Source organism: Equus asinus, chromosome 1 (genome assembly GCF_041296235.1).
Source record: "Equus asinus isolate D_3611 breed Donkey chromosome 1, EquAss-T2T_v2, whole genome shotgun sequence".
In the NCBI taxonomy this organism is placed as follows: Eukaryota; Metazoa; Chordata; class Mammalia; order Perissodactyla; family Equidae; genus Equus; species Equus asinus.
The window spans coordinates 34,129,202-34,154,944 of NC_091790.1; the positions used below are offsets into that span (position 1 = coordinate 34,129,202).

Below are 25,743 nucleotides of genomic sequence, written 5' to 3' on the forward strand. Positions count from 1 at the left end.
ATCACGTGACGTCTCTAATGACGTCACCAAAGAGCCCATTCACTTCTTAAATCACATTTACTGTTATTTTAGCCTCATCACATTGGAAACTCATTTTGAATGGCCCACAAATCAAACCCCCAAATCTTCTTTACTTGCATACTCTGCAGCCACATCTCACTATCCTGTACTTGGGTAGTTATTTGACGATTAAACCTTAAAGCATAACTTATCCCTTCACAATTTTATCTTGCTAGATTCAACCCATTATTTCAACTTTCCAAATCTCTTCTGTCATTCAGTGTAAGAAACTGTCTCCCTAGTATGCCAAAACTAGGTAAGCTTTTTGCCTTCCTCAGCCACAATGTACCACAACGATTCAATCCAGAGTTGGAAAGGAAGGTTACAATATCTGTGGGATGCTGGGATGCTTTTTATAAATCCTCCAGTTTCCTAGTGAAAGATGTTACTTGAAGATGAACTGCCTTTGCAGGTGCACCTGTCCCAGAGGGGCTTATGGGTAATTTAGAAATGACACCAGGTCCCCAAGGCTGGGGAGGGGCTCACAATTTCTCAATAGGGTACAAAAGGAAGCTAGAAAGGGGGCTGGCCTGGTGGCGCAGCGGCTAAATTCGCACATTCCACTTTGGTGGCCCAGGGTTCATCGGTTCGGATCCTGGGTACGGACACGGCACCACTGTGGCAGGCATCCCACGTATAAAGTAGAGGAAGATGGGCACAGATGTGAGCTCAGGGCCAGTCTTCCTCAGCAAAAAGAGGATGATTGGCAGCAGATGTTAGCTCAGGGCTAATCTTCCTCAAAAAAAAGAAAACAAAACAAAACAAAAAAAAACAGAAGCAGCTAGGAAGGAGCCAGAACAGAGGGCTCCAGGCCTTTCACACATACTGTCTGCAGATGCATTCCCATTTCTGCTTTCTCCCGTGATAAGGAAGGGTGTCACCCGATAATGAGGTTTGACTTTGAACACGACCCTCAGTTCCTCTGACAAAGAGTCACAGGAAAGTTGTGCAGAAATGCCAGAGGCTCTTCCTGTTTCCATCTGCATAAAGCATCTTTACATCTGTATAAATCAACACTGTATTGACTTAGAGCCTCGCTCTTTCTCACAGGACATTTAAATTGCTTCCAAAATATACATCCACAGTGAGCGAGGAGTTGATAATTTTTAGGTGACAATGTTTGTGAGAAATGTTGATCATCTTAACAAAACACATCCTTATTCCTGTTTCCTTTACCATAAAAAAAAGAACAGTATTAGTTTGTAATGCTAACAATTAGACTCTCTCAGTGTAAAGGTTGGATGATGCAAATCAAATAATCCAGACGAAATTCTTAGTTGCACAGGCTGGGGAGGGCCTCTTCGGAATTCTGAACAAGCACAGAATATGAAATTCCAGATCTACATTCCAAATAACTAAACCACATTTGGTTACTTATTTGGGGTTTTTTTAGTATTAAGGAATGGTCCAGAAATACCTATAAAATAATAAGCAATAACTATTAAATTCAATCATTATTTATTAGAATGAATAATATATACGAATATTAAGTAAGCCATAATGCACAGGTTTGAGAAAGTATTTGTAAAGCATGCCAGAAGATTCTGTATCAAATCCCTTCACATTCACTCAAATTAGCACTGGAGTCACTGGCATTTCCTAGGAAAGAGGACAGGTGGAGAAAGGATTTCCGGTGGCCCTGCACATGTCAATAACGTACTTACCTTTAAGCGTTACCCAGTACTGCTTCCACTTCCTCCGAGCCACCAGCTCGAGCTTCCTCTCCTTCTGCAGAGTGACAAGGGGTTTGAAGAAGAGCCATCCTGCTTTCCGGACCACCCCTTGTTCCTTCTCAAACAGCAGATCCAGTTGTTCCAAAGAGCTGAGGGACTCGCTGCTGGACTCGGCGGTTTCTGTGGATGTTTCTACGTTCTCCGTGTTGGTCCTGCTCATTTCCAACTCTTGCATGAAATTCTCATAAATGTTCTGTCGGAGGGGATCGCTGCCAATCGCGTGAGCGGATTCACTTCTCTGGGACAGGATCTGAGCCGAGCCCCCCGACCAGAGCGTGGCAGACGCCCAGGAAGGTCCCTGCATGTCCGCATTCAGTCCATCTGAGCGGCTGTCAAAGTAGTCACTGCCCTCCTTGGACCTCGGCTCCTGTGAGCAACATACATGACCCCCCATCAGAGGTTACGTATATCGAAAGCATCCCTTCCCTACAGGGCATACATGTAATATTGTTGTTTGCTAATCTTGCAAAGTAAGATTCTTTTAACAAAAATGCATCTTTAATCACCAAGTCTCCAAAGCAGAAAGAATTGTAGAAACAGTGTTACCCAAGCCAGTTTATAGCCAGTGAAGTCAAGGCTTAAAAATGTAAATAAAATACCACTGACTATTCTAACTCTAACCTATGCTTACCATCAAGAATTCAGCTAGTATATTTAAAACACGCTAGTGAGGATTTCTAGACTGATACTTCTTTGTTAACTGTGAATCAGTATCTTCTGGGAAAGGACTCATGTTCTTTCAGTCATTTTTCCTGTGGATCATTTTAAAGTTAATTAGAAAACCCTCAGTCCCAGGGTCAAGGTGGGTGGGACATAGGGACTCAGTGTTGCTATTCACACACTTCTCCTGCTCCCCACAATAAACACAGTGTCCAGCCTCTCATCACCTGCCCTGGTTTAGACTTAAGGATCTCCAGCATCTTATTTTCCCACTTCAGATAGTGAAAACCATGCACCTGGGATTCCGTATCCACCAAGGGTAGGAGCTAGGAACCGTAGCTTTCTTCAAAACTATTATTTTTTACTTGACTTGGGAATTTCTTTCATGAAAAGAACACACTATTCATCCATTCACATTCTTTTATTTAAATACCTATTTTATTCTAAGCACTGGGGATACCAAAGACATGATTCTTTACTTTAACATTTATCCCAACACAAAATCAGACACAGGCAGCTCTATATAAAATTAATATTTCTATAATAACCGCTGCCCTCATTAGGACTACTTTCACTAAACATCCAACAGGCCACAGAGAGCTGACACCAGGGAGGTTTCCTCTGACGTCTAGATTAGAAGACTAGCCATTCAAGAATAACTTCCATAGACGCCATTTAGTAAACAGCAGTTAACTAAATTTTCAGCAGAAAGTGTGCTTAATTTACGACTTAAGAGACACCAACATTCCACACTTGGCGCTTAGATTAAGGTAACTCTGCAGCGAGATGCTCAACACACACTCAGTTGGTAGTGAACTTTCAGTGATACATCCTTATCCATAAATAAAAATGAGGGAAAACTGGGTCAAGGATCACTGACTAAAGGCCTTATTTTGAATATTCCACTGTGCATAGGGGTTTTCTTTTCAGAAATTTCATCCAGAAATCAAGTAGCAATTATTTGCTATCTTTTGTAGGAAAATCATCACCTGAAGAGTGTTTCCAAATACCCAGGGGCTATAAATGGCTGAGTCCCCAACATAGCTATTACTAATAAAAATATCATTTTCTGCTTCTGTTTGCACTATGTCCCATAGTCATATTTATTTATGAACCGATGCTTACGCAAGAACAGAGCAAACACGCCAGATGCAGTGAGTCACTGGGGAAACTTTCAAAATAGCTTCAGATTTGTTTAATTGTCACTGTTGCTCTTCAAAAACTCCTAGGAGGTGAAGGAATACTCCTCATTTAGCTAGTTTTAACAATGTTTCAGCTATGAATAAGACTGACTCTCAGCCCCCAAGCACTGGGATTGCCTCTGATACCCAGCAGGAGCTAAAATGGGATGTTTCAAAACCAGCAAAACCCGCCAGAGAAAGCCACTCAAGGGCCAGACTTAAATGCGACCTATAAACACTTGACATTGTTCCTCATCAGGGGGAGACTTCAAATGGTAGTTTCAACTTTTTAAATGACTGCAGCAAGGCAAGACAAGTTTTCCTTTTTGAGAAATGGGAAAAGATTGCATTTCAGTATTTATAACTGATTCTTATATCTAGACGTGAACTTTCCCAGTCTCTAATAAATTTCTAAAGCTTTCTAGCTTGAATCCTAATAACCAGTGACAAATTTCCAGGCTAATAAGAATGAATGAATGAATGAATGAATATCTCTAGATAGGCTCAGCCGGCTTTCTTGATCACTGTGTTATAGGTGTGAAACTAAGGTGTCATGTTATGCACGTGAACGAGCAGTTGGATTTCCAACTCCCCGCAATCAGACAACCATAAACAATGGATAATATACCTTAATGACTAGGACACTATGGCAAAGAGTAGGGACGGACTCAAGAGATGTCACTCACCTTCTGGGGAGCTAAAGGAAAACTCTGATCACCATTCCTCACTTTCTAAGAAAAAGCATGAGATTCACACCTTGTCATTCTTCACATGCCGTTTTCCTTCATTACAGAGTAAGGACCATTAGTCCTCTGTGGAAATTCCCTGTGACTTTGCAGCCCGCAAAGATCAATGAGTCTAAAAAGAGCCAGAAAGTCAGGGGCTCTGGGTCCAAACCTAGTCTGCAATAAACTCTGCAGGAGTCATGAGTGCTGCCCACTGAATATTTCTGGTCCTCCCCTAGGGCGCATGGTAGCATCACTTCCTGCTCCCTCCCTCCCTGGGAACTGGGCATGGCCATGTGACTTGCTCTGGCCAATAAATGTGAACAGAAGCGAAACATGTCACTTGTGAGTGGAAGCTTGAAAAGCCAACATGATTTTCCTTCTCCCACTGCCACAGTGGCTTGCAGTATCGCAGATGGTAACCTGGTAACCAGACGTGGACCGGGGCTCCCAGAGAGAAACAACGTCGACCAGAGAGCAGCATGAGTGAGATGTAAACTTTGCTTGTGCTAAACCTCAGAGATTTGAGGGCTTTTTGTTATTACCTCAGCATAACCTAATTTACCCTGACTGAGAGAACAGAAAGTTTACCCAGGACAGGAGTGAGGCCTCACATGTCACAGTACAGCCACATTAATATGAGGAGTTTATCAGCATAAACACACAGTGCTCTCCAGCATGTATCCATTCTCACGCTCTCCCTCCCTCCTTCTTTTTTGTGATTACTCTGATATCCTTTCTCTGTTGTGCAAGTTTTCTCACTGATTAACCCGCTTTCAAGTTCTAACTCACCAGAGTACTTGAAGGCCCTATAAAGAAAAGGTGGCTCTTTTTATGCCACTTTTTTAAAAAGTCTACCCATCACGGTAAGACTTTCTGAGCCTTAGCCCTGCTGGCTCACAGAAGGGTGTGGGCATGTAAGAGAAAAGGAATTCGGTTGGTGCCTTATTACAGTAAAGTGTCACAAACTTTGTTCCCACGCACTGATCACACTAGTAAGGATCATTACAAATCATTCAGAGTTAGGTCTTTGGATGATACAGAATTTCCCATGGCTGGGCTGGCCAGAGAGGGCCTGCATGGGGCAGAACGTGGTCAACACACAGCAGCAACTGGTTTGTGTTTGAACTGAACTGAACTTGAATGAAACTCCGCAGAGCCGTGGTGAGCCAGGCCACAAACACAGATGAGAAACACACTCCATGCAAATACGAGACGCGCAACAACCGGCTCAATGGCTCAATGCCAGCATCAATTAGGGGTATCGGACGACAGCTGAACGTTGTCTGCACTGTAACACTTGAATCAAAAAGATATGAAAGTTGCCTGCGTGGGACTGCAGCCCTGGAGCAAGTAGCAGCTATTTGTCCGATCATACTTGACTGCTGTCAGTTGTTTGGGGAATGGGAGCTGAGAGAAAAAGGTCACAGAAATCTCTATTTAGGGGTCTAGCCTGAAGAAGTGATGAGTAAGGAGTAAGCAAATTACTATACTCAGGGATATGAATGGTTCTGCAACAGAATGATGATCATCTGTTCTTTATCTCCACGTAAAGAAGCAGAAAGGGGCCACAAAGTACAATATGGGAGGGGATGGTGAATGCCTTATACACAAGAAGACAATAACTAATGATAAGTTTTATAGAAGCAATCTGCTCAGGGAATTTACATTATTTTCCACCCCCAAAGCTTTAAAAAAATCTTCTATCTATGTATCTATCTAGGATGGTTAAATGCAATTCTACTAGAGACAACTGCCCTCTCAAATTCCCTGCAACAATATGACACATTAAGCAAGTTAAAAAAAGAAAAAGCTATCTCTTTTCTATAAATCATTCAAAGCAAAACCGGAACAAAACAAAAAAACAACAGCAATAAACCGAAAATCTAGCAATTGCCACCAGTTACCTAAAAAGGCAAACTGCTACTTTTCGTCCTGGTGGTGAACCATCCAAACATCACAGACCTATTGAAAGTATTATTATTATCATCGTGATTCTTATTTTATCAGAATTATCATATTTTTGCTATTACATGCACTTAGGTATGAAAGCTTTTCAAAACTGGTAGCTAGCCCCATGAGGAGGTGGTGAGATTATACACATAGATCAGCAAATTGATTTTTGATGTACCAACTTAAATATAGGAATTTTAATTTCCCCAAAGTAACATCAAGTTCAGGAAGGCTGCTCATCCCAAAATAACAACAATCTACCTCTTGCTCTTTCTGTTTAGACTTTAGCATATATCCACAATGGTATACTACTCAACCACAAGAAACAATGAAATCCAGCATTTATCACAACATGGATGGACCCTGAGGGTATTATACTCAGCAAAGTAAGTCAGAGGGAGAAAATCAAACACTGAATGAGCTCACTCACAAGCAGAAGATAAAAACAATAATAAACAATCACATAGAGACAGAGATTGGATTGCTAGTTACCAGAGGGGAAGTGGGGCGAGAGGAGGGCAAAAGGGGTGATTAGGCTCATGTGTGTGGTGATGGATGGAAATTGGTCTTTGGGTGGTGAACATGATGTAATCTACACAGAATTCAAAATATAATGATGTGCACCTGAAATTGACATAATGTTATAAACCAACGTTACCACAAACAAATAATAATAATAATAAAAGAATGAGGTCTTGCAAAATTCTCAGGTAACCAATTCCTTGGGGAATTCTCTCTAAGGCTGTACTTTCTAAGAACAGTTTGGCCACATCTTGGGCCAAAGCCTGTGGAACTCATACGAGAGTACAGGAGGCAAGATTAACACAGAATCAGAGAGACAAGTTGTGGGTTGAGTGAAAATTCACATGTGAAGCAAAAGAAATAAAACCCACACCCGCAAACAAGATTGCCAGGTCTTAGGCAAAACTTTCACTTTCACGAGCTCGTTCAAGCCTCAGGACAGCGCTCGGCAGTAGCTTCTGCTAACTAACACATCCATTTTACAGATGGGGAAACAAGGGGATCCGCCCTCGGGCTCTAAGGTTTACTCACTTGGAGTTTCCTTTTCTTTCTGGAAAGGCTTCCGGTCCAGTCGCTGATCCGGCGCATTCTGGCTTTCAGAGTGTCCTTCTTGGACGTGTCCTCTGTCAAGGCTTTGGACTTCCGGCAGGGGAGAGTGAAGGACGCGTACTGGCCCGGGTCCCTGTGCTCCACTCTGGAGGGCACATCAATGTCGGAGGCGAAGGAGACGCGGTGGCTGAGGCTGGCGTGCGCGCCGATGTATTCATCGGAGAGTCGGACAGCGGAGGGGGACAGGCTCCCCAGGGTGGCAGCTGGGTAGAGTTCCCGGAGGGAGGAGAGGGAAGAGCTTTGGTTGAAAGGCTTCTGGGCATCCCTAGGAGGGAAGCCATGGAGGCTGGGGTCAGGGGTGCCGGAGGCCAGGAAGGGGCCCTCGGCCTCGCAGACCTCGCCGACCTCCCCAGCCTCGCCGACCTCGCCAGCGTGGCCCCAGGGCGAGTCGTACCAAGACGACTCCGAGCTCAGGGAGCTGCCCTTGCTGGAGCGCGGGTGCGAGTCGGTGGCGGAGAGGCGGGTGCTGGGCGGGGAGTCGGCTCGGGGGGTCAGGGTGGGCGAGTACCGCAGCAGCTGCACGGGCCCGCCCGAGTCCCCCGGGGGCCCTGGGCTGTGGTGGTCACCATTGTGGAACTCGACCCGGAGACACCCGTCCAACTTGCCCAGCGTCTTGATGAGCACTCTGGGGCTCTTTCTGTCCTTGCCGGGCGGGGTGGATGCAACGCTCTCGTGTCTGCCATAGCAGTTGAGAAGATGTCCATTGCAGTCCCTGGAGGGCACCTGGTTCTCTGCCACGTGGTTATCCGCCGGTTCATGCCCGACATAGTGGAAGCCATTCTCGGAGGAGGAGGCAACATTGCTGCCCTGGAAATCACTTCCTGAGGCATTTGTCCTGTGCTTGGAGCAGACACTGCCTTTCGAGACTTTGCACGTGGGTCCACCCAGTCTCGATGCATAAGGCTGATTACTCTTAAAGTGAGAAAGGCAGCTTCGGGCCAGGGACCTGGACTTGTAACCTGCTCCGCTGCCTCCGTGACCCCATCCATGCAACAACTTGTCATCTTTTGCATGAATGCTGCGTATTTTCAGGGAGCAAGGCTTTTGCTTAGCACCAGTAATAGTATGGCTATGATTTTTAGATCCTTGAAGGGTGTACTGACTCTCGGAGTTCCCCATTTTAACCTAAATTAAGAACAGTAGCGTCAGTAAGAGTCATGACCCAAATTACATTCTGTTATGAAAGAACTTTCTAAAAAAAAATGTTCTTCATGTTACAAAGGAAGCAAGCAACTTCTTTCTGTGCCTGACCAACTCAGAGAAGTAGCAACAAGAGTTACTGAATCGGTTCTCCTCCTGCAATGCAGGTCATCAACCAGATACACAATATCACACACTCACATGCTATTACTGTAAACACATAATTTGTTGTATGATGTTAATTCAGAAATTGAACAGGCATAAAAATCAGCTTAAGGCATCCTTCAGGCTTGGGGTTGGGAGGTTTTGAATCAATGATTCTTGAAGAAAAAAATAAGGGAAAAGTATCTTTACTCTGTCACTCCAATACATTGATATTTCAATGACCAGAGAGATATATTTTCATTACCCATAAACTACTGGAAGAGCTAATACGACACCCCCATATAAGCAATTATTACTTAAAAACTACCCCATTTATAATAACATGACTCCAGCTACCATCTTCTGCCAGAGCTTTCACATATCACGCCAAGTAGGAATACCACAAAAGAAAAGGGCCGGAAGTTCTCAAAAACTGGAGTGAGATGAAAAAAAAGGGAAAAAATAAAAGCTCTCATTTGGGGCAGAAAAACATTTTAATAAAACTAATCTCTAGAATTTTTCCAAAGACTTTAAGGGCCCTCACTTTAGAACATGATGAGAGAAAAAAGTTTGAAGCTGACTTGTTACAACCTGAAAAAACTGTTAGATTCTTTTAATTCTCTTTAAAACCCCAATTTGCTTAATGAGTCTGTTAGTGAAGTCAAACTCAAAGTAAAATTTGATCAAACCCTCCACCCTCAGTTTTTCATTCTAACCAACATATTACTTTTGGAGGCAAGTGGAAGGTGATGTTTCCAGTTATGTTTCCAATTATATTGGGTAGATTTTTAGTTTTAATTCTTTTATACTTAAGAATGTACAGCCACAAAACAAAAGTCAAATGCATTGACTTTGGTGGCAGTTATCAAACCCATTTTAAAACAAAATAACTGGACCAAATAATTAAACCTTTACTTAGCACCTTAATCACAGTCATGTAACTTGACATGAACCAAACTCACGTGAGCTGAATGTACCTGCAGTATAGTTTGCGCTCTGAGCAAGATTAATGGTCAGTCGGCTTTCCGTGGTCCTGGGAGCAAGGCAGCATGGTTAACAGTGAGGGAAGTGAGTCCATGAAATGATCCTGAAAAACAGAAATACAGGAAAACTCTGTCAAGCATTTGACATCAAGCTCCCAAAGAGTAAAGTCGAAGGTTTAATGTAAATTATCTGAAGAAACAACTGGAGTCCAGAATCACTGTCAAAATAATAAATGAAATGTCTGTGAACTGCTTGACTCATCCGGGTTGTTTGGAAGATCCAGAACTGCCTATCCGATCTTGTAAAGGCCATTAGCTCAACACACAGTGTGCAGTCAAAGGGAGGCCTTTGTGTCAGGGGAGAGCAGGTGAAAGTGCTGGAATGAGTCATGGCTCATCTGTCACCACCACTAGGGAAACAACTCTCAGACTCCAACGAGACCGCAGGAGCATCATCCTGACACGACAAAAACAGCTCATTGTTCTCATCTGACTAAGCAGCAAGAGCAACCCCAAACGCAGCATCGCAGCGAAACAGTCGTTGGCTAGAACAACTTACGTTACAGAGGCTGACCCCATGAATGAGATTGGACGTTTTTTTCAAGCACAGGTTTGGGTCCTGCTGCACGAGGGGTGGGGGCGGGAGGCCCACCTTTGAGGGACCAGGACAGGCTTCGAGGGCTGCCATCTGGCAGTGCTCACGGGCAGGACACAAAGCCTTTGTTTTCACCGCAGGCATGGTAGAGCAGGGCAGTGAGGGGTCAATGGTGACATTTTTCCTCATTATTTAAAAAAATGTATTTGTAATTGTGGTAAAATACTTACTACATAATGTTTACCATTTTCACCATTTGAAAGTGTACAGTTAGTAGCATTAAGCACATTCACATTGTTATACAATCAATCTCCAGAACTCTCCGTCATGCAAAACTAACACTACAGCTATTAAACAGCAACTCCCCATCCCTCTCTCCCCCATCTCCCCAACCCCTGGCAACCACCATTCTATTTTCTGTCTCCATGAGCTGGACTACTCCAGGTACCCCATGTAAGTAGAATCATACAGCATTTGTCTTTTGGTGACTGTCTTATTTCTCTTAGCATAATGTCTTCAAGATTCATCCATGTTGTAGCATGTGTTAGAATTTCCTTCCTTTTCAAGGCTGAATAATATTCCATCATATGGATTTACCACATTTTGTTTATCCATTCATCTGTCAGTGGCCACTTACATTGCTTTCCACCTCCTGGCTATTGTAAATAGTGCTGCTATGAACATGAGTACATACACATAACTCTTCAAGACCCAGCTTTCAATTCTTTTGGGTACACACCCAGAAGGAATTGCTGGATCATATGGTAATTCTATTTTTATTTCTTGAGGAACCACCCTACTGTTTTCCACAGCAGCTGCACCATTTTACATTCCCACCAACAGAGCACAGGGTTCTAACTTCTGGACATCTTCACCAGCACTTGTTATTTTGTTTTTTTCAATAGTGGCCATCCTACAGGTATGAGCTGATATTTTATTGTGGTTTTGATTTGCATTTCCCTAATGCCTAGTGATATTGAGCATCTTTTCATGGCTTATTAACCATTCACACAGCTTCTTTGGAGAGTTCAAGAGTGACTTTATTTTTTTTTTTTTGAGGAAGATTAGCCCTGAGCCAACATCTGCCGCCAATCCTCCTCTTTTTGCTGAGGAAGACTTGTCCTGAGCTAATATCCATGCCCCTCTTCCTCTACTTTATATGTGGGATGCCTGCCACAGCATGGCTTGCCAAGCAGTGCGTAGGTCTGCACCTGGGATCCGAACCGGCAAACCCCAGGCTGTAGAAGCAGAATGTGCGAACTTAACTGCTGAGCCACCAGGCTCAAGAGTGACTTTTTTAAAAAAAATTTTTATTGAGTTAATGATAGGTTACAATCTTGTGAAATTTCAGTTGTACATTATTGTTTGTCAGACGTGTTGTAGGTGCACCCCTTCACCCTTTGTGCCCACCCCCCACCCCACCTTTCCCCTGGTAGCCACTAATCTGTTCTCTTTGTCTGCATTTTTAAATTCCTCATATGAGTGGAGTCATAAAGAGATTGTCCTTCTCTATCGGGCTTATTTCACTTAACATAATTCTCTCAAGGTCCATCCATGTTGTTGCAAATGGAACAATTTTGTTATTTCTTTACGGCTGAATAGTATTCCTTTGTGTATATATACCACATCTTCTTTATCCAATCATCTGTTGATGGGCACTTAGGTTGCTTCCACATCTTGGCTATTGTAAATAATGCTGCAATGAACATTCGGGTGCATGGGACTTTTGGAATTGCTGATTTCCAACTCTTTGGATAGATACCCAGTAATGGGATAGCTGGATCGTATGGTAGTTTTATTTTTAATTTTTTTTTTTAAAAGATTTTATTTTTTTCCTTTTTCTCCCCAAAGCCCCCAGGTACATAGTTGTATATTCTTCGTTGTGGGTCCTTCTAGTTGTGGCACGTGGGACGCTGCCTCAGCGTGGTTTGATGAGCAGTGTCACGTCCGCGCCCAGGATTCGAACCAACGAAACACTGGGCCACCTGCAGCAGAGCGCGCGAACTTAACCACTCGGCCACGGGGCCAGCCCCTTATTTTTGATTTTTTGAGGAATCTCCCTACTGTTTTCCATGGTGGCTGCGGCAGTTTGCATTCCCACCAGCAGTGTATGAGGGTTCCTTTTTCTCCACAACCTCCAAGAGTGACTTTTAAAGTTAAGGAAGTACTGGCAGGACTGAAGTTTCTTCAATAAGGCCAAAGACACCATCTACACATACATTTTAAGTTGGAAAAAAAAAAAATCAAAAATGTCCCACCTGCGCATCAGCAGGAGATCTCTAGCTCATTTGAGTCTATTAAGGGTGAGGCCAGAATCTAATTAACGAGATCTGAAACAGTACCTGTTATGTTACTGACCACTTACCTTTTAGCAGGTGGCTCTCACAAACATCTAAAAGATAGAATAGCCACTGGTTGAGTTGCCACTAAAAAGTGGCCGCCTGACATCTCTGATACAAGAGCTGGACCACAAGAACCTCCCCTTTTCAAAGTTCAAAACCTGAGTCACCAGTCTTTCCTCAGCTACACTTTTTAACTTGGGGAACCAGAAGGGGCCAGAGAAGCTGCTGGCTGCTGCCACTGAGACCTCTTGCAGGAAGCTGATCCAAGTATGAGCCTTAGTGTTTGCCACCTTCATCAAGACCAAGGTCCCTTTATGGCCCCAAAGGTGACAGGCTCCTGGGTGGCTCACTCAGCAGCCGCTCCTCTTTGTCAGGCCCTTCTGATCTGAGGGGCACGTGCCCGAGGACCAGCACACACAGCAACAAGTCAAACTGTCTGACACCGGTGGCACAAAGCCACTATTGAGAGGCCTACTATGTCAGCCGCTCAGGGACACAAAAGCCAGATGCAAAGCCTCAGAAGGGCTCTGGGTTGGAAGCTTATCCCCAGCAGCCAATTATAACCTAAACTCATCTTACTACTTTTGAAATTAAATAGCTTAATTTATTTTATTTTATTTTATTTTATGTTTTGGTGAGGAAGATTGTCCCTGAGCTAACATCTGTGCCCATCTGTCCTCTACTTTGTATGTGGAACGCCACCACAGCATGGCTTGATGAGCAGTGTGTAGGTCTGTACCCACGATCCGAACCCGGGAATCCTGGGCCGCCCAAGCACAGTGCACAAACTTAACCGCTACGCCACTGGGCTGGCCCCCTTAATTGTTCATTTCATGTTATATTTCAAAAAACATAGCCCTGGACCCTGTCCTTTATGAAGCACTATCCACTCATGGCCTGCAACTTTGGGACTCACATAGCATTCAATAAACACCTATTGACTACTCAGCTATGAAAAAAGACACAATCGTCCAATTTGCAACAACATGGATGGACCTAGAGGGTATGATGTTACATGAAATAAGTCAGAGAAAGACAAATGCTGCATGATCTCACTCATATGTGGAAGATAATAAATACATGGATAAAGAGAACAGAATAGTGGTTCCCGGAGGGTGAGGGGGTTGGAGGGTGGGCGAAAGGGATAAAGGGGCATATATGTATGGTGAAGGATAAAAATTAGACTACTGGGTGGGTGAGCACAATGAAGTGTATTCAGAAATTGATAAACAATAATGTATAGTCGAAATTACACAATGTTATAAACCATTATAATCCCAATAAAATTACTGGAAAAAAATCCTTCTCTCTCAAAAGAAATACATGAAAGTCTTGTTATAAAAATAAAATATTAGAGGTAAGAATAAAATAAATAAATAAAGTAAAATAAACACCTCTTGAATTGAACGAAAGCAACCTAGAAAGTTGATTTGGATACAGACTAAGAAGAGGAACCCTTCCCAACTGGGTCGGGCTGAAAGATTGATGTACATAAAACCCGTGAGGAAACGTCTCGATCATTAACGTTATTCTGCCTAGAGAAAACCAAAGCGGAGATGACAGAGGTGGACAACAATGTGCATTATCACATGTGGGTAATGCGGACCAGCTGTTCCACATCTCCAGTCAATCCTGCAGAAGGAAAACAGCCTTAAACTGGAGCAAGAAGAATGTATCCAATATTTACGAGGAATTTATTGACAGGAAGGCTAATCTCTGAGGGCAGCCATGAAACTGCTGTCCCTGAGGAGTTTGGCAAATTGAACAGATACTTATCTGTCACGCTTCAGCTGTGATTTTTGTCTGGAAGCAAGAGAATAAACGGGTCAAATTTTCAGCACCTCTGACCCCCTGACTTCTTTACGAAGGGAATTTTATGGTATTTAGGTTAAAAACTTTTCTGGTTGATAGAAAGGGGGCTGAAAATATCAAAACAACAGATTCCCTGTGAACTTCTGAAAAAAGAAAAGAAATACTTAGAGCCCCCAGTGTCTGTAAATAGAAAAAATATACACATTAGGTGTAGCAGCCTGAAAGAATACATATCAGGTGTACTCATGGGCAACGAGGCCCACAGCTGACCGAGAGGTAATTTAAGTGATGTCCCTCTGGAACAAATGATATGTTGCTAAGACTCTGTGTACATAGCAAATACTGTATGCTGTGTATATACTTTATTGCTATAATTTTTCATTTATTGGATAATTATAATAAAATATTAGAATTTTAAAAAATTGACCACAATCTCATGAACCTAAAAAATATTTCTCTCGTTTTTTATTTTCTGTATTCCCTTCCACATATGAACATGCTGTGTCACGTTTTAAGCTAAAATCACAAACAAGTATGGAAGTGTTTTTCTTTTTTTAAATTGGGATCAATTAACCACCCCAGAAATGTCCAGCAATGTGGAGGAATTTCACAAATACGTCATCACGAGCCCAGCAGCCACATGCTCTACCAAATCCCTCTGCAAAACACCTTCCAGAGGGAAACTCAACATTTACCTTTTCTTCATGCCTTGAGCATGGACTGGAACTGATGTCAGATTCCCAAAGTCTCTACTTCCAAGTAGCACAGAGTTTACAGCAAAGGAAACTAAACCCCTCCAACTCTGCTTTGTCTCCGGCCCTGAGCCGGAGCCCAGATGGTACAACTACAGGGGAACAAGAGGCAACCCCCGGTGGGCAGATGGTGCCGTGAGGGGGGCTGGGGGCTGACCCATGACGGCGAGCCATAAGGAGGCGTGGGGACACTGCACAAAAGAAGAATTATGGCTGGGCAAGGCAGTAAGGGGAAGCGCAAGTTCTACCACCATAAGATACCAACAGGGCTTCTCGCCCAATTCCAGAGATTTTCATATTGAAACAGGAGCCTCCTCGTCGTCCAAAGCAAATGTTTCAGATAGTGATAACGGCTAAGAAAAAGATAAGAATAGGACTAAGCATCATTAACCACAGCGATATCTACTTGGTCCCCTTTATTTGGGAGGGGGCAGCGGGAGGTTGAAGAGAGCTTCAGTCATTAAGGAGACAAATGTCAGAATCGTAGTCTGGTTTGTGTCAGAGAATTTGGGTTTAAGACCTGCTTCCGTCTCTTAAATAGCATGTGAGTCTTTAGGCAAATTACTTACACTTTCTGAATCTCATTTTCCCCATTTTCAAGTTGAGGATAAAAATATTTGCCCTACCTACCTCATAGATTGAGAATCAAGCGTGGCAAAATATGTGAATCCACTTAAAAAGCTGTGAAATGCAACACAAGCAGTACTATTATTAATTTTTAGTTATAAATTTAACTTTGTGTACCATGATATCAAACCTTATTATAACAGTCTGCTGTTTTTGATATTTTATTAACTATTAATTATTATATGTTTATATACATGTTTGGAATTTTCCAAGTTCCACGATTAGCACTTGTCTGATTTTGATCAATTCTCCAAATTATTACAGCATATAAAACTACCTAATTTGTCCAACATTTTTGTCAAATGTTAACAAAAACAATGGCAGCAGCCATGTACTTGTATTATTAGATACTCATGTTAGAAAATGTAAGAATATAATCTACAGTCATTCTTAGTCACAGCGATTTTGTTCCTCAGGGGACATCTGACAATATCTGGAGACACTTTCCATTGTCACAGCTGAGGTCATGCTATTGGCCTCTAGTGGTTAGAGGTCAGGGATGCTGCTAAACATCCTATAAAGCACAGGGCAGCCCCCACAACAAATAATTACTTGGCCCCATATGTCAATAGAGTCAAGGCTGAGAATCCCCACCTTAAAGTTTCATTGCCCATCTCATTAAAAACACTAAAACACAGGAACAAATATGCCTAAAAATCTAAAACAAAAGCATTCAACTCCGCCAAGGATCTAAACTTACTAACAAACAGTAAATATTGCCCAAAATTGCTTCTCTCATCTTGAGTCAATGAACTGCACTCAGAATACATGAATCAAATACCAAGACTTGAAGGAGCTCGTTTCTAACCATAGGAAGACTTGAACGGGATATGTGGAAAGAGGCACGTAAAGAGGCAGGCAAGCGGAACATCTGGTCTCCACAGGAATAGTGCTTAGAAAGAGTAATCCTGACAAATAAAGTGGACAGAAAGCAGCCTGCCGCTAAGGGCCTCAAAAAGCTAAGCATCCATTGTGGCGCCCCGTTGGGTCTATTCCAACTCAGCAGGACCCTTTCCAAACGCATATTAACAGATGAATGAATGGATAAACCAATCTGAGGCAAGGAATGCCTAGGAACAGGCTCTCAGTCCACAGGCATGGCTGGTATTCAACGGAGGGAAAGTAATAAATTCCACAGAGACAATAGCCCAGCTTTTTGCACAGTTCATCACCTTAGTGAGCCAATTTATCACAAGCAGGGTCTCAGATACACACCTGTTTTATAAAAAATTCTAACATCTGCGACATTGCTTATAGAAGTGTTTGTCAAACTCTGGGTCATGATTGTTGCGTCACGAAATTCATTTAATGACTTGACACCAGTATTTGTAAATGAATAGAACAGGCTAGGAGAGAACAGAATAGAATAGAACAGAATACAATAGAAAAGAAATAGAACAGAGCAGAGAACATAACAGAACAGAAAATAGAGGTGTGCATCCCAGTAAGGGCAAAAATTGTTTTATGACACTAAATTCTTATGTGTAGTTGTATGTTTACCTGTATACTGGGTTACGTAAAATTATGTCTTCTTAAGTAATGGTCAAAAAAACAGTTTGAGGCACTGGCCCAGTGGCATAGTGGTTAAGTTTGTGCACTCCGCTTCAGCGGCCCTGGGTTCACCAGTTCAGATCCCAGGAGTGGACCTAGACACAATTCATCAAGCCACACTGTGGTGGCATCCCACATAAAATAGAGGAAGACTGGCTCAGATGTTAGTTCAGGGACAATCTTCCTCAAGCGAAAAAGGGGAAGATTGGCAATAGATGTTAGCTCAGGGCCAATCTTCCTCACAAAAAAAAAAAAGAGAGAGAGAGTTTGAAAAAGAATGAAATAAAACTGCTAGTGACACTCTTGTCAGAATGCCACATCTGTTCTAATAAGATCCAACGACAACCAAAGTCTGGAGAGTCTCAGAACATTTGAAAAATCATTGCCCAAGGCAAACACTTCTGCTAGACATAGGAAAAGAGAGATAAGAAAAGGACTACCCATCATATACGTGCACTTCTGGACACAAGTTAGGCCCATGGTCCTCACCATGCTACAACTTAAGAGAAACGTTCTTCAGATATTCAAATTCTTCCTAGGAAAGTTAAAAATGACCCCAGAAAGAAGTTAACCAAAGAACTGAGTCTTGAAGGATGCATGGGATTCTGCTAGATGTAGAAAGGAAAGAAGGACATTCCAAGGAACAGAAAACAGCACGTGCAGAGACAAGGACGCTCCATCACTGCAGGCTCAATCCACAAACGACTGAATCAACCATGAACTAAATGGAGAAAGACCCCAGCTTGTTCAGGAAAGGGCACAAGGCATCAGGGCCTGAGCACAAATGTCAGGGACAGAGCTTAAACAGATGAGGAGGAGGTAGGAGGGGACGGCGGAGGGAGGGAAGGGAGGCTGGGGAAGACTCTGATGGTCATTGGCCCATCATCCCTCATGCCCTCCCCCACCCCACTGTCCCCAGAAGCACCACAGTGCAACCATCTCCTGGGGACACTCTGGGATACTGTCTGGGAAGGAGGCCACAGTAGTCAACAGCTCCGAGATCAGTGTGGCAGGCAGTACTAGCAAAGGAGGAGAACATTCTTAGAGTTGGCAGAAACTTGGGGAACTGAAGTGAAATATAAGAGTTACAGTCACCAACTCAACACGAGACCCTCTTCTATATCCACGTGTGTGCTGGGCACTGCAAGGAAAACAAAAGGGATGTATGACCTTATCCTTTTCCCCAAGGGGGCTTACCCTCTTGTGCAGGGGGGTGAGGGGCGATAATTAACATGACACATTTGTAGACTCAGTAAGTGAGTTTACAACTGTAACAGTACTGAGTTTATGAGAGAGGTGGTGAGACCAATGATCCCACAAATATTACTGGTATGTTTCTGGAATGTCAGTGAGTTGAGAGGCCCAGCTACATCTGAGCCATCACAGAAACTGAAACTACTTCAGGGATTTTTTTTAAAAAATCACCTTTTTGATCAAAATCGTAGAACTAATACAGTTTAAAATAAAATAATCCTGGCAAAGATAAAACTTTTTCTTATTTTTCTTTTAGAAATAATCAAACTGAATTTCATACATTTCCATCCACTCTTTCTAGCATGGATTTTTAAAAAAAAAAAAATATCAAATGTTGAGTCCTACTCTGCCTTTTCTTCCCAGTCTACTTCAAATCCTGTCCACAATTTGGTACCATCTGGGTCTCTATAGACCTTGTCCTGCTTTGGTGACTGCCAGAAGCAAAGATTCACAAGATTCAAAATGGCTAGCATGACTTTTAAATAACTGGTTTTTGTAACCTTTATGATCATGAGACTCAAAACTGTCAGCAGGACTTTTACATAACCTGTCTTTTCTAACTTCTATAAACGTGAGCCATTCCACAAAAAGCGAGTTTAGCACGGGTGGGCACTTTCCAAGCTTCACACCAAACCTGAAACAGAAGACGCTGAGCTGAAATCCCAGGCTGTACCCACATGGCTTCTCGTTGACGCCGAGACCTGCATGGAAGGCACACGCTCCCGGAAATCAGAAGCAGACATGGAACTCCTGAACCTCAATCACATTCTGTGACCAAAATATACCATGGTAATCGCACCAAGTTATTCTTGGCAAAACATTTCTTCATGATACACTGGTCCATTTCAGTTAAAAAATGAACGGGCTTAAACCACACATTTTTGTTCCTCATTTAAATACGTGCTTTCCTCGCCCTTGTCAATGTCCAACTACGCTACTTCAGCTCAGCTTGTAGCCTGATTGGGTTCATTTCTATCAGTCTACGACTTAAGGCTAAACCCGAAATTGTTCTTGGGCCTACATGTAAAATTAAACCCATCCTTGTTGCACTTTTCCTTAAATCATATGATTATTCACAACAAATCTGATAAGATTTTAGCTAACAACTTTACAGAGTCTTCTGGGAAAAAAATGGATAGTATTGGTAGGTACAGTTTAAATTTCATAATTTACAGGAATTTAAAATTTTTTGAAACCTAAAGTAGATGGACATACAGAAGGAGGGGAAAGGGTTTAATGTGCCCTGAGGTGCCATGTGCCAGGGCTACCCAGGGTACAATCACCCCAACACATTGCAGAACCATCCCTGTTTGATAGTCTCTGGGGATGAAATAATTTGACCAAGATCACTAAGAGGCAAAGGTAGGAATCCAATAGAAATGTTTTTAATCTTTTTTTAGATCATATGCAGTATATCAAAATAATTTTAAATTTTTCTGTACTTTTTTTTCCTTCTTCTCTTTTTGGTGAGGAAGATTGGCCCTGAGCTAACATCTGTTGCCAATCCTCCTCTTTTTGCTTCAAGAAGATTGTCACTGAGCTAACATCTGTGCCAATCTTCCTCTGCTGTGAATGTGGGACACCACCACAGCATGGCTTGATGAGAGTGTATAGGTCTGCACCCAGGATCTAAATCCGTGAACCCCAGGCCGCTGAAGCAAAGTGTGCAAACTCAACAACTACACCACCGAGTCAGCCCCAATTTTTCCATACTTTTTAATCTGAAATTATTCCATATTTTTTTAAAAGTACAATTTCACATTCAGGCTCCTTTTTTAGAAGAAAGGTTGTGATCTATGCCCCTTTCATAAATAAAGCATTGAAAAAGTCTTTCTCTAGAAGTATCCTTTTTCCAGACAGCAAAGGCCTCCACCACTGGGAATGGGGACAGAGAATAAAATGAAAAACTGAAACTTTAAGTTAACTATGGAGCTTTCAGGCTAAAATGTAGTTATTGTATTCTCCTGCTTTATGGAGAACATTGCACAAAGGAGAATTTTGTTTTCTTGACAGTTTAAGCTTCATGGTCATTATCCTAAATATCGTTTATAACTTAGAATATAGCTCCCAAAAGCTGTGGGGGTGGGACATGGCGGCCAAGACCAAGTGCGTCAGGTGGGGGGGGGGCTACTCAAGACCACAGAACACCCAAGGGACACCTTCCTGAAGCTTCAATTTCATCCAATGCCGAGTAATTAAAAAATTACTTCCATAATAAAGAAACACCACCATGAAGTAAAATATAATATTTACATTTTGAAGGTAAAATATAGGAGGTCAACGATATTTAGCATTTACATTAGGTTGCTTCAGCTACATCATCAGGCGTGCTAGGTAGGCTACACTATCATTGATTAATGCACTAAGTGTTTACTGAGTAATACTCTGTGCTAGACAATGTTCCAGACCCTGGGGATACAGCAATAAATAAACCAAAAAACAAAACCAAAATCTCCGCTCTCATGGAGCTTATATTACAGTGGAGAGAGATGAACAATAAGGAAAATAAGTCAATTATATATTAGAAGGTGACAAGTACTTTAGCAAAAAAGTAAAGGAAGAGGGACATATGCGGTAATGTGGGGGAGGAGAGCTGTCATCTTAGGAAGGGGAGTAGAGGAAGGTGGATGGTGAGGTTTAAGTAAGGACTCACAGGAGGGGACACCACGTGGACTCTGGGGAAAGAGCATCCGAAGCAGAGGACAGAAAGTGCAAACTCCCAGAGGTGGAACAGGCAGGAGGCCAGTGTGGCTGGAGCAGAAGGGGTCAGAGAGGGGACAGGGAGCCCGAGAGTGCAGCCTGAAGGGACGTTTTAAGGACACTGGCTTTCACACTGAGATTGAAAGTCATGATTAGAGGGTTGTGACTAGAGAAGGCTCATTCTGGGACATATCTCAAAAGGACCACTGTGGCTGTGCTGTGTCCTGGACTGCTGGCAGCAAAGTGGAAGCCGGGAGGGCCTGTCGGGCTGTTAGGGTGATTCAGGTGAGAGATGATGTGGTTTGGACTTGCTGGGAGTGGGAGGAAATGGGCTGAGTTTGGATAGAGGTGAAGAAAGAGACAACAGGCTTCCCAGGTGGATGGGAGTGAGCAGTGACAGGTCAAAGAGACACCATGATTGTATTCTGGAAAAATGGGGAGGGCAGAGTATAGCAGGCTTGGGAGGAAGACAAGGAGTTGGGTTTTGAATTTGCTAGATTTGAGCTGGCTGTTGACATTCAAGTGGTAACGTGGAGTTGACAGGTGGATGCAAGAACCTGGAGTTCAGGGGAGAGGTGAGCTTGACGTACAAATTTGCTACTCATCCCTATGAAGATGGTATTTAAAACAAACACTGGATGAGGTCTCCAAGGAAATAAGTAAACAAAGGGAAGAGAAGAGGCCCTGGGCACCCCGACCAGAAGAGATCAAGGAAGTAAGGAGAAACACCCAAGGAAACAGAAGGAGCATCCAGTGAACCGCATTATGAGGAAACCAAGAGAATATACTGCCCCTAAAACCAATCAAAAAATGGCATTTCCATGGGGCTGGCCCCGTGGTCAAGTGGTTAAGGTCGCGCGCTCCGCTGCAGGCGGCCCAGTGTTTCGTTGGTTCGAATCCCGGGCGCGGACATGGCACTGCTCATCAAACCACGCTGAGGCAGCGTCCCACATGCCACAACTAGAAGGACCCACAACGAAGAATATACAACTATGTACCGGGGGGCTTTGGGGAGAAAAAGGAAAAATAAAATCTTTAAAAACAAAAAAAAATGGCATTTCCAGAAGGAGACTGTGAGCGAGTGTCAAATGCTTCTGAGAGTTCAAAGGACAAGGACTGAGAACGGAGCACTGGACTTCGCAATGTGGAGGTTATCCACGAACGTGGCGAGAGCAGCTGCCGGGTAGAGAAACCTGGGTTGGAGTGAGTTTGAGGATGAGTCAATGAAACTGAAGATAGTGAATAGAGACAACTTGCTCAAGGAGTTTTACCATAAAGGGGACAGAGAACTCAGACGGTAGCTAGGAGGACAGAGGAATCCCAAAAAGGGTGGTGGTGATTGCTGTTGTGCGTGTGTATCTTTTAGGCAAAGTCCCAGCATGAGAATGGGAATGAGTGGAGAGCAAATCTGATGTGGCAGGAGAGAGAGGGGCAATTGCTCAAATGTTGTCCTCGAGTCACCAAAGGGGAAGGACTCATGCACAAGAGGAGGAATTGGCCCAGGAACAAACTTCCTCTACTGTTAGAGAAACTTCAGAAAAGACACATGAAAGTAACTAGCAATACATGCATGTGTAGGCACCCGTATGGAGATACAGGGCACCAGGACAAAAGAGCATTAACTCCAGTGAGGAACCCTTTGGTGAATTGGTTATCACTGTGTCTTCTTTAATTTTCATTTTTTTCTCTGTAAGTTACACAAGGAAAAAAAAGCTAAGTGAAGGTTTTTGCTAGCTTCCAGTTATTTCCTGGTTTTTTTGTTGTTGTTTTGTCTTTAACTTGTCTGGTGATTTTTGATTCATTTGTGATCATCCTATGAATTCTCAATGGAATATATATACATACGCATACATATGTGCGTGTGCATGTGTGTATTCCACAGATTTATGTACACTTTTCATGAAGCTCTTTACTCTCTACTACCTCTTAATATCATGAGTTTTCCTGGTTTATGTGTAGAATGCTTCCTTTCACTTGTCACTCCACCTTCCAGAAGTGGCTACAGATGACTTGAAAATAAGTAAAGGGCTGGCCCCGTGGCCGAGTGGTCAAGTTCACGCGCTCCGCTGCAGGCGGCCCAGTGTTTCATTGGTTCGAATCCTGGGCATGGCACTGCTCATCAAACCACCATGAGGCAGCGTCCCACATGCCACAACTAGAAGGACCCACAACGAAGAATATACAACTATGTACCAGGGGGCTTTGGGGAGAAAAAGGAAAAAATTAAATCTTTAAAACAAAGCAAAACAAAACAAAAACCTGCAGCCAGGAATACTCTACCCAGCGAAAATATCCTTCAAATACGATGGAGAAATAAAAACTTTCCCAGATAAACAAAAGTTAAGGGAGTTCATCACCACAAAACCTCCTCTTCAAGAAATGCTCAGGAAGAGCCTCATTCCTGAAAAATCAAAAAAAGGAAAGGGGTTACAAAATCCAGAACAAAGGAGATAAGCAGAAGGACAATAACACAAGGTAACAGCTCTCCATCAGGACAAAATGCAAAAGAACCGGAAAATAAGTGATAAAATGGCAACAGTAGGCCCCCATGTTTCAATAATCACTCTAAACGTGAATGGATTGAACTCTCCAATCAAAAGGCACAGAGTGGCAGGATGGATCAAAGAACAAAATCCAACAATATGCTGCCTCCAGGAAACACTCCTCAGCCCCAAAGACAAACACAGACTGAAAGTGAAGGGATGGAAGACAATACTCCAAGCTAATAATGAACAAAAGAAAGCAGGTGTTGCCATACTTATATCAGACAAAGTAGACTTCAAAGCAAAACAGATAAAGAAAGACAAAGAGGGGCATATAATGATAAGAGGGACACTCCACCAAGATGACATAACACTTATAAATATATACACACCTAACACAGGAGCACCAAAATTCGTAAAGAAACTATTAACAAAACTAAAAGGAGACATCAACAGCAATACAATAATAGTAGGGGACCTCAACACCCCATTAACACCAATGGACAGATCATCCAGACAGAAAATGAACAAGGAAATTATAGAATTAAATGAAAAATTAGATCAGATGGACCTAATAGATATATATAGGACACTTCATCCAAAAACAGCAGGTTACACATTCTTCTCAAGCGCGCATGGAACATTCTCAAGGATAGACCATATCTTGGGAAACAAAGCAAGCATCATTCAGTTCAAGAGGGTTGGAATAATATCAAGCATCTTTTCTGATCATAATGCTATGAACCTAGAAATCAACTACAAGAATAAAGCTGGGAAAGGGCCAAAAATGTGGAGACTAAACAACATGCTACTGAACAAACAGTGGATTATTGAAGAAATTAAAGAAGAAATCAAACATTATCTGGAGACAAATGAAAATGAAAACACACCGTACCAAATGATTTGGGACGCAGCAAAGGCAGTCCTAAGAGGGAAATTCATTGCAATACAGGCTAACCTCAATAAGCAAGAAAAATCTTACATAAACAACCTCAAATGACACCTAACGGAATTAGAAAAAGAACAAACAAAGCCCAAAGTCAGTAGAAGGAGGAAAATAATAAAAATTAGAGCAGAAATAAATGATATTGAATCAAAAAAGACAGTAGAAAGGATCAATGAAACAAAGAGTTGGTTCTTCGAAAAAATTAACAAAATCGACAAACCCTTAGCCAGACTCACTAAAAAAAAAGAGAGAAGTCTCAAATAAATAAAATTAGAAATGAGAGAGGAGAAATCACAACAGATACCAAAGAAATACAAAGGATCATAAGAGAATACTATGAAAAACTATATGCCAACAAATTGAACAACCTAGAAGAAATGGATAAATTCCTAGACTCATACAACCTACCCAAATTGAATCAGGAAGAAATAGAGAATCTGAATAGACCAATCACAAGTAAAGAAATAGAAACAGTAATCAAAAACCTCCCCAAAAATAAGAGTCCAGGACTAGACGCCTTCTCTGGAGAATTCTGCCAAACATTCAAAGAAGATTTAATACCTATCCTTCTCAAACTATTCCAGAAAATAGAGGAAGATGGAGCACTCCCTAATACATTCTATGAAGCCAACATCACCCTGATCCCCAAACCTGACAAGGACAACACAAAGAAGGAAAACTACAGGCCAATATCACTGATGAACATAGATGCAAAAATCCTCAACAAAATTTTGGCAAACCAAATACAGCAATATATCAAAAAGATTATACACCATGATCAAGTGGGATTTATACCAGGGACACAGGGATGGTTCAACATCTGAAAGTCAATCAACGTGATTCACTACATTAACAAAATGAGAAACAAAAACCACATGATCATCTCAGTAGATGCAGAGAAAGCATTTGACAAGATCCAACATCCATTTATGATAAAAACCCTCAATAAAATAGGTAGAGAAGGAAAGTAC

The 25,743-nt window shown here is 42.4% G+C and overlaps 1 protein-coding gene across 3 annotated transcripts in view; it reads right to left on the minus strand.

The window, feature by feature from the left end:
- TIAM2 (TIAM Rac1 associated GEF 2) overlaps positions 1 to 25,743 on the minus strand; it is a 227,319-nt gene that overhangs the window by 98,376 nt on the left and 103,200 nt on the right. For all 3 annotated transcript variants that reach the window (XM_070485557.1, XM_044761780.2, XM_044761782.2), the window contains 3 exons: positions 9,705 to 9,814; positions 7,366 to 8,568; positions 1,725 to 2,160 (listed from right to left, as the gene is read on the minus strand). In XM_070485557.1, the coding sequence (XP_070341658.1) occupies positions 1,725 to 2,160; positions 7,366 to 8,562 (1,633 nt within the window). In that variant the 5' untranslated portion in view covers positions 8,563 to 8,568; positions 9,705 to 9,814. The remainder of the gene's footprint in view (positions 1 to 1,724; positions 2,161 to 7,365; positions 8,569 to 9,704; positions 9,815 to 25,743) is intronic.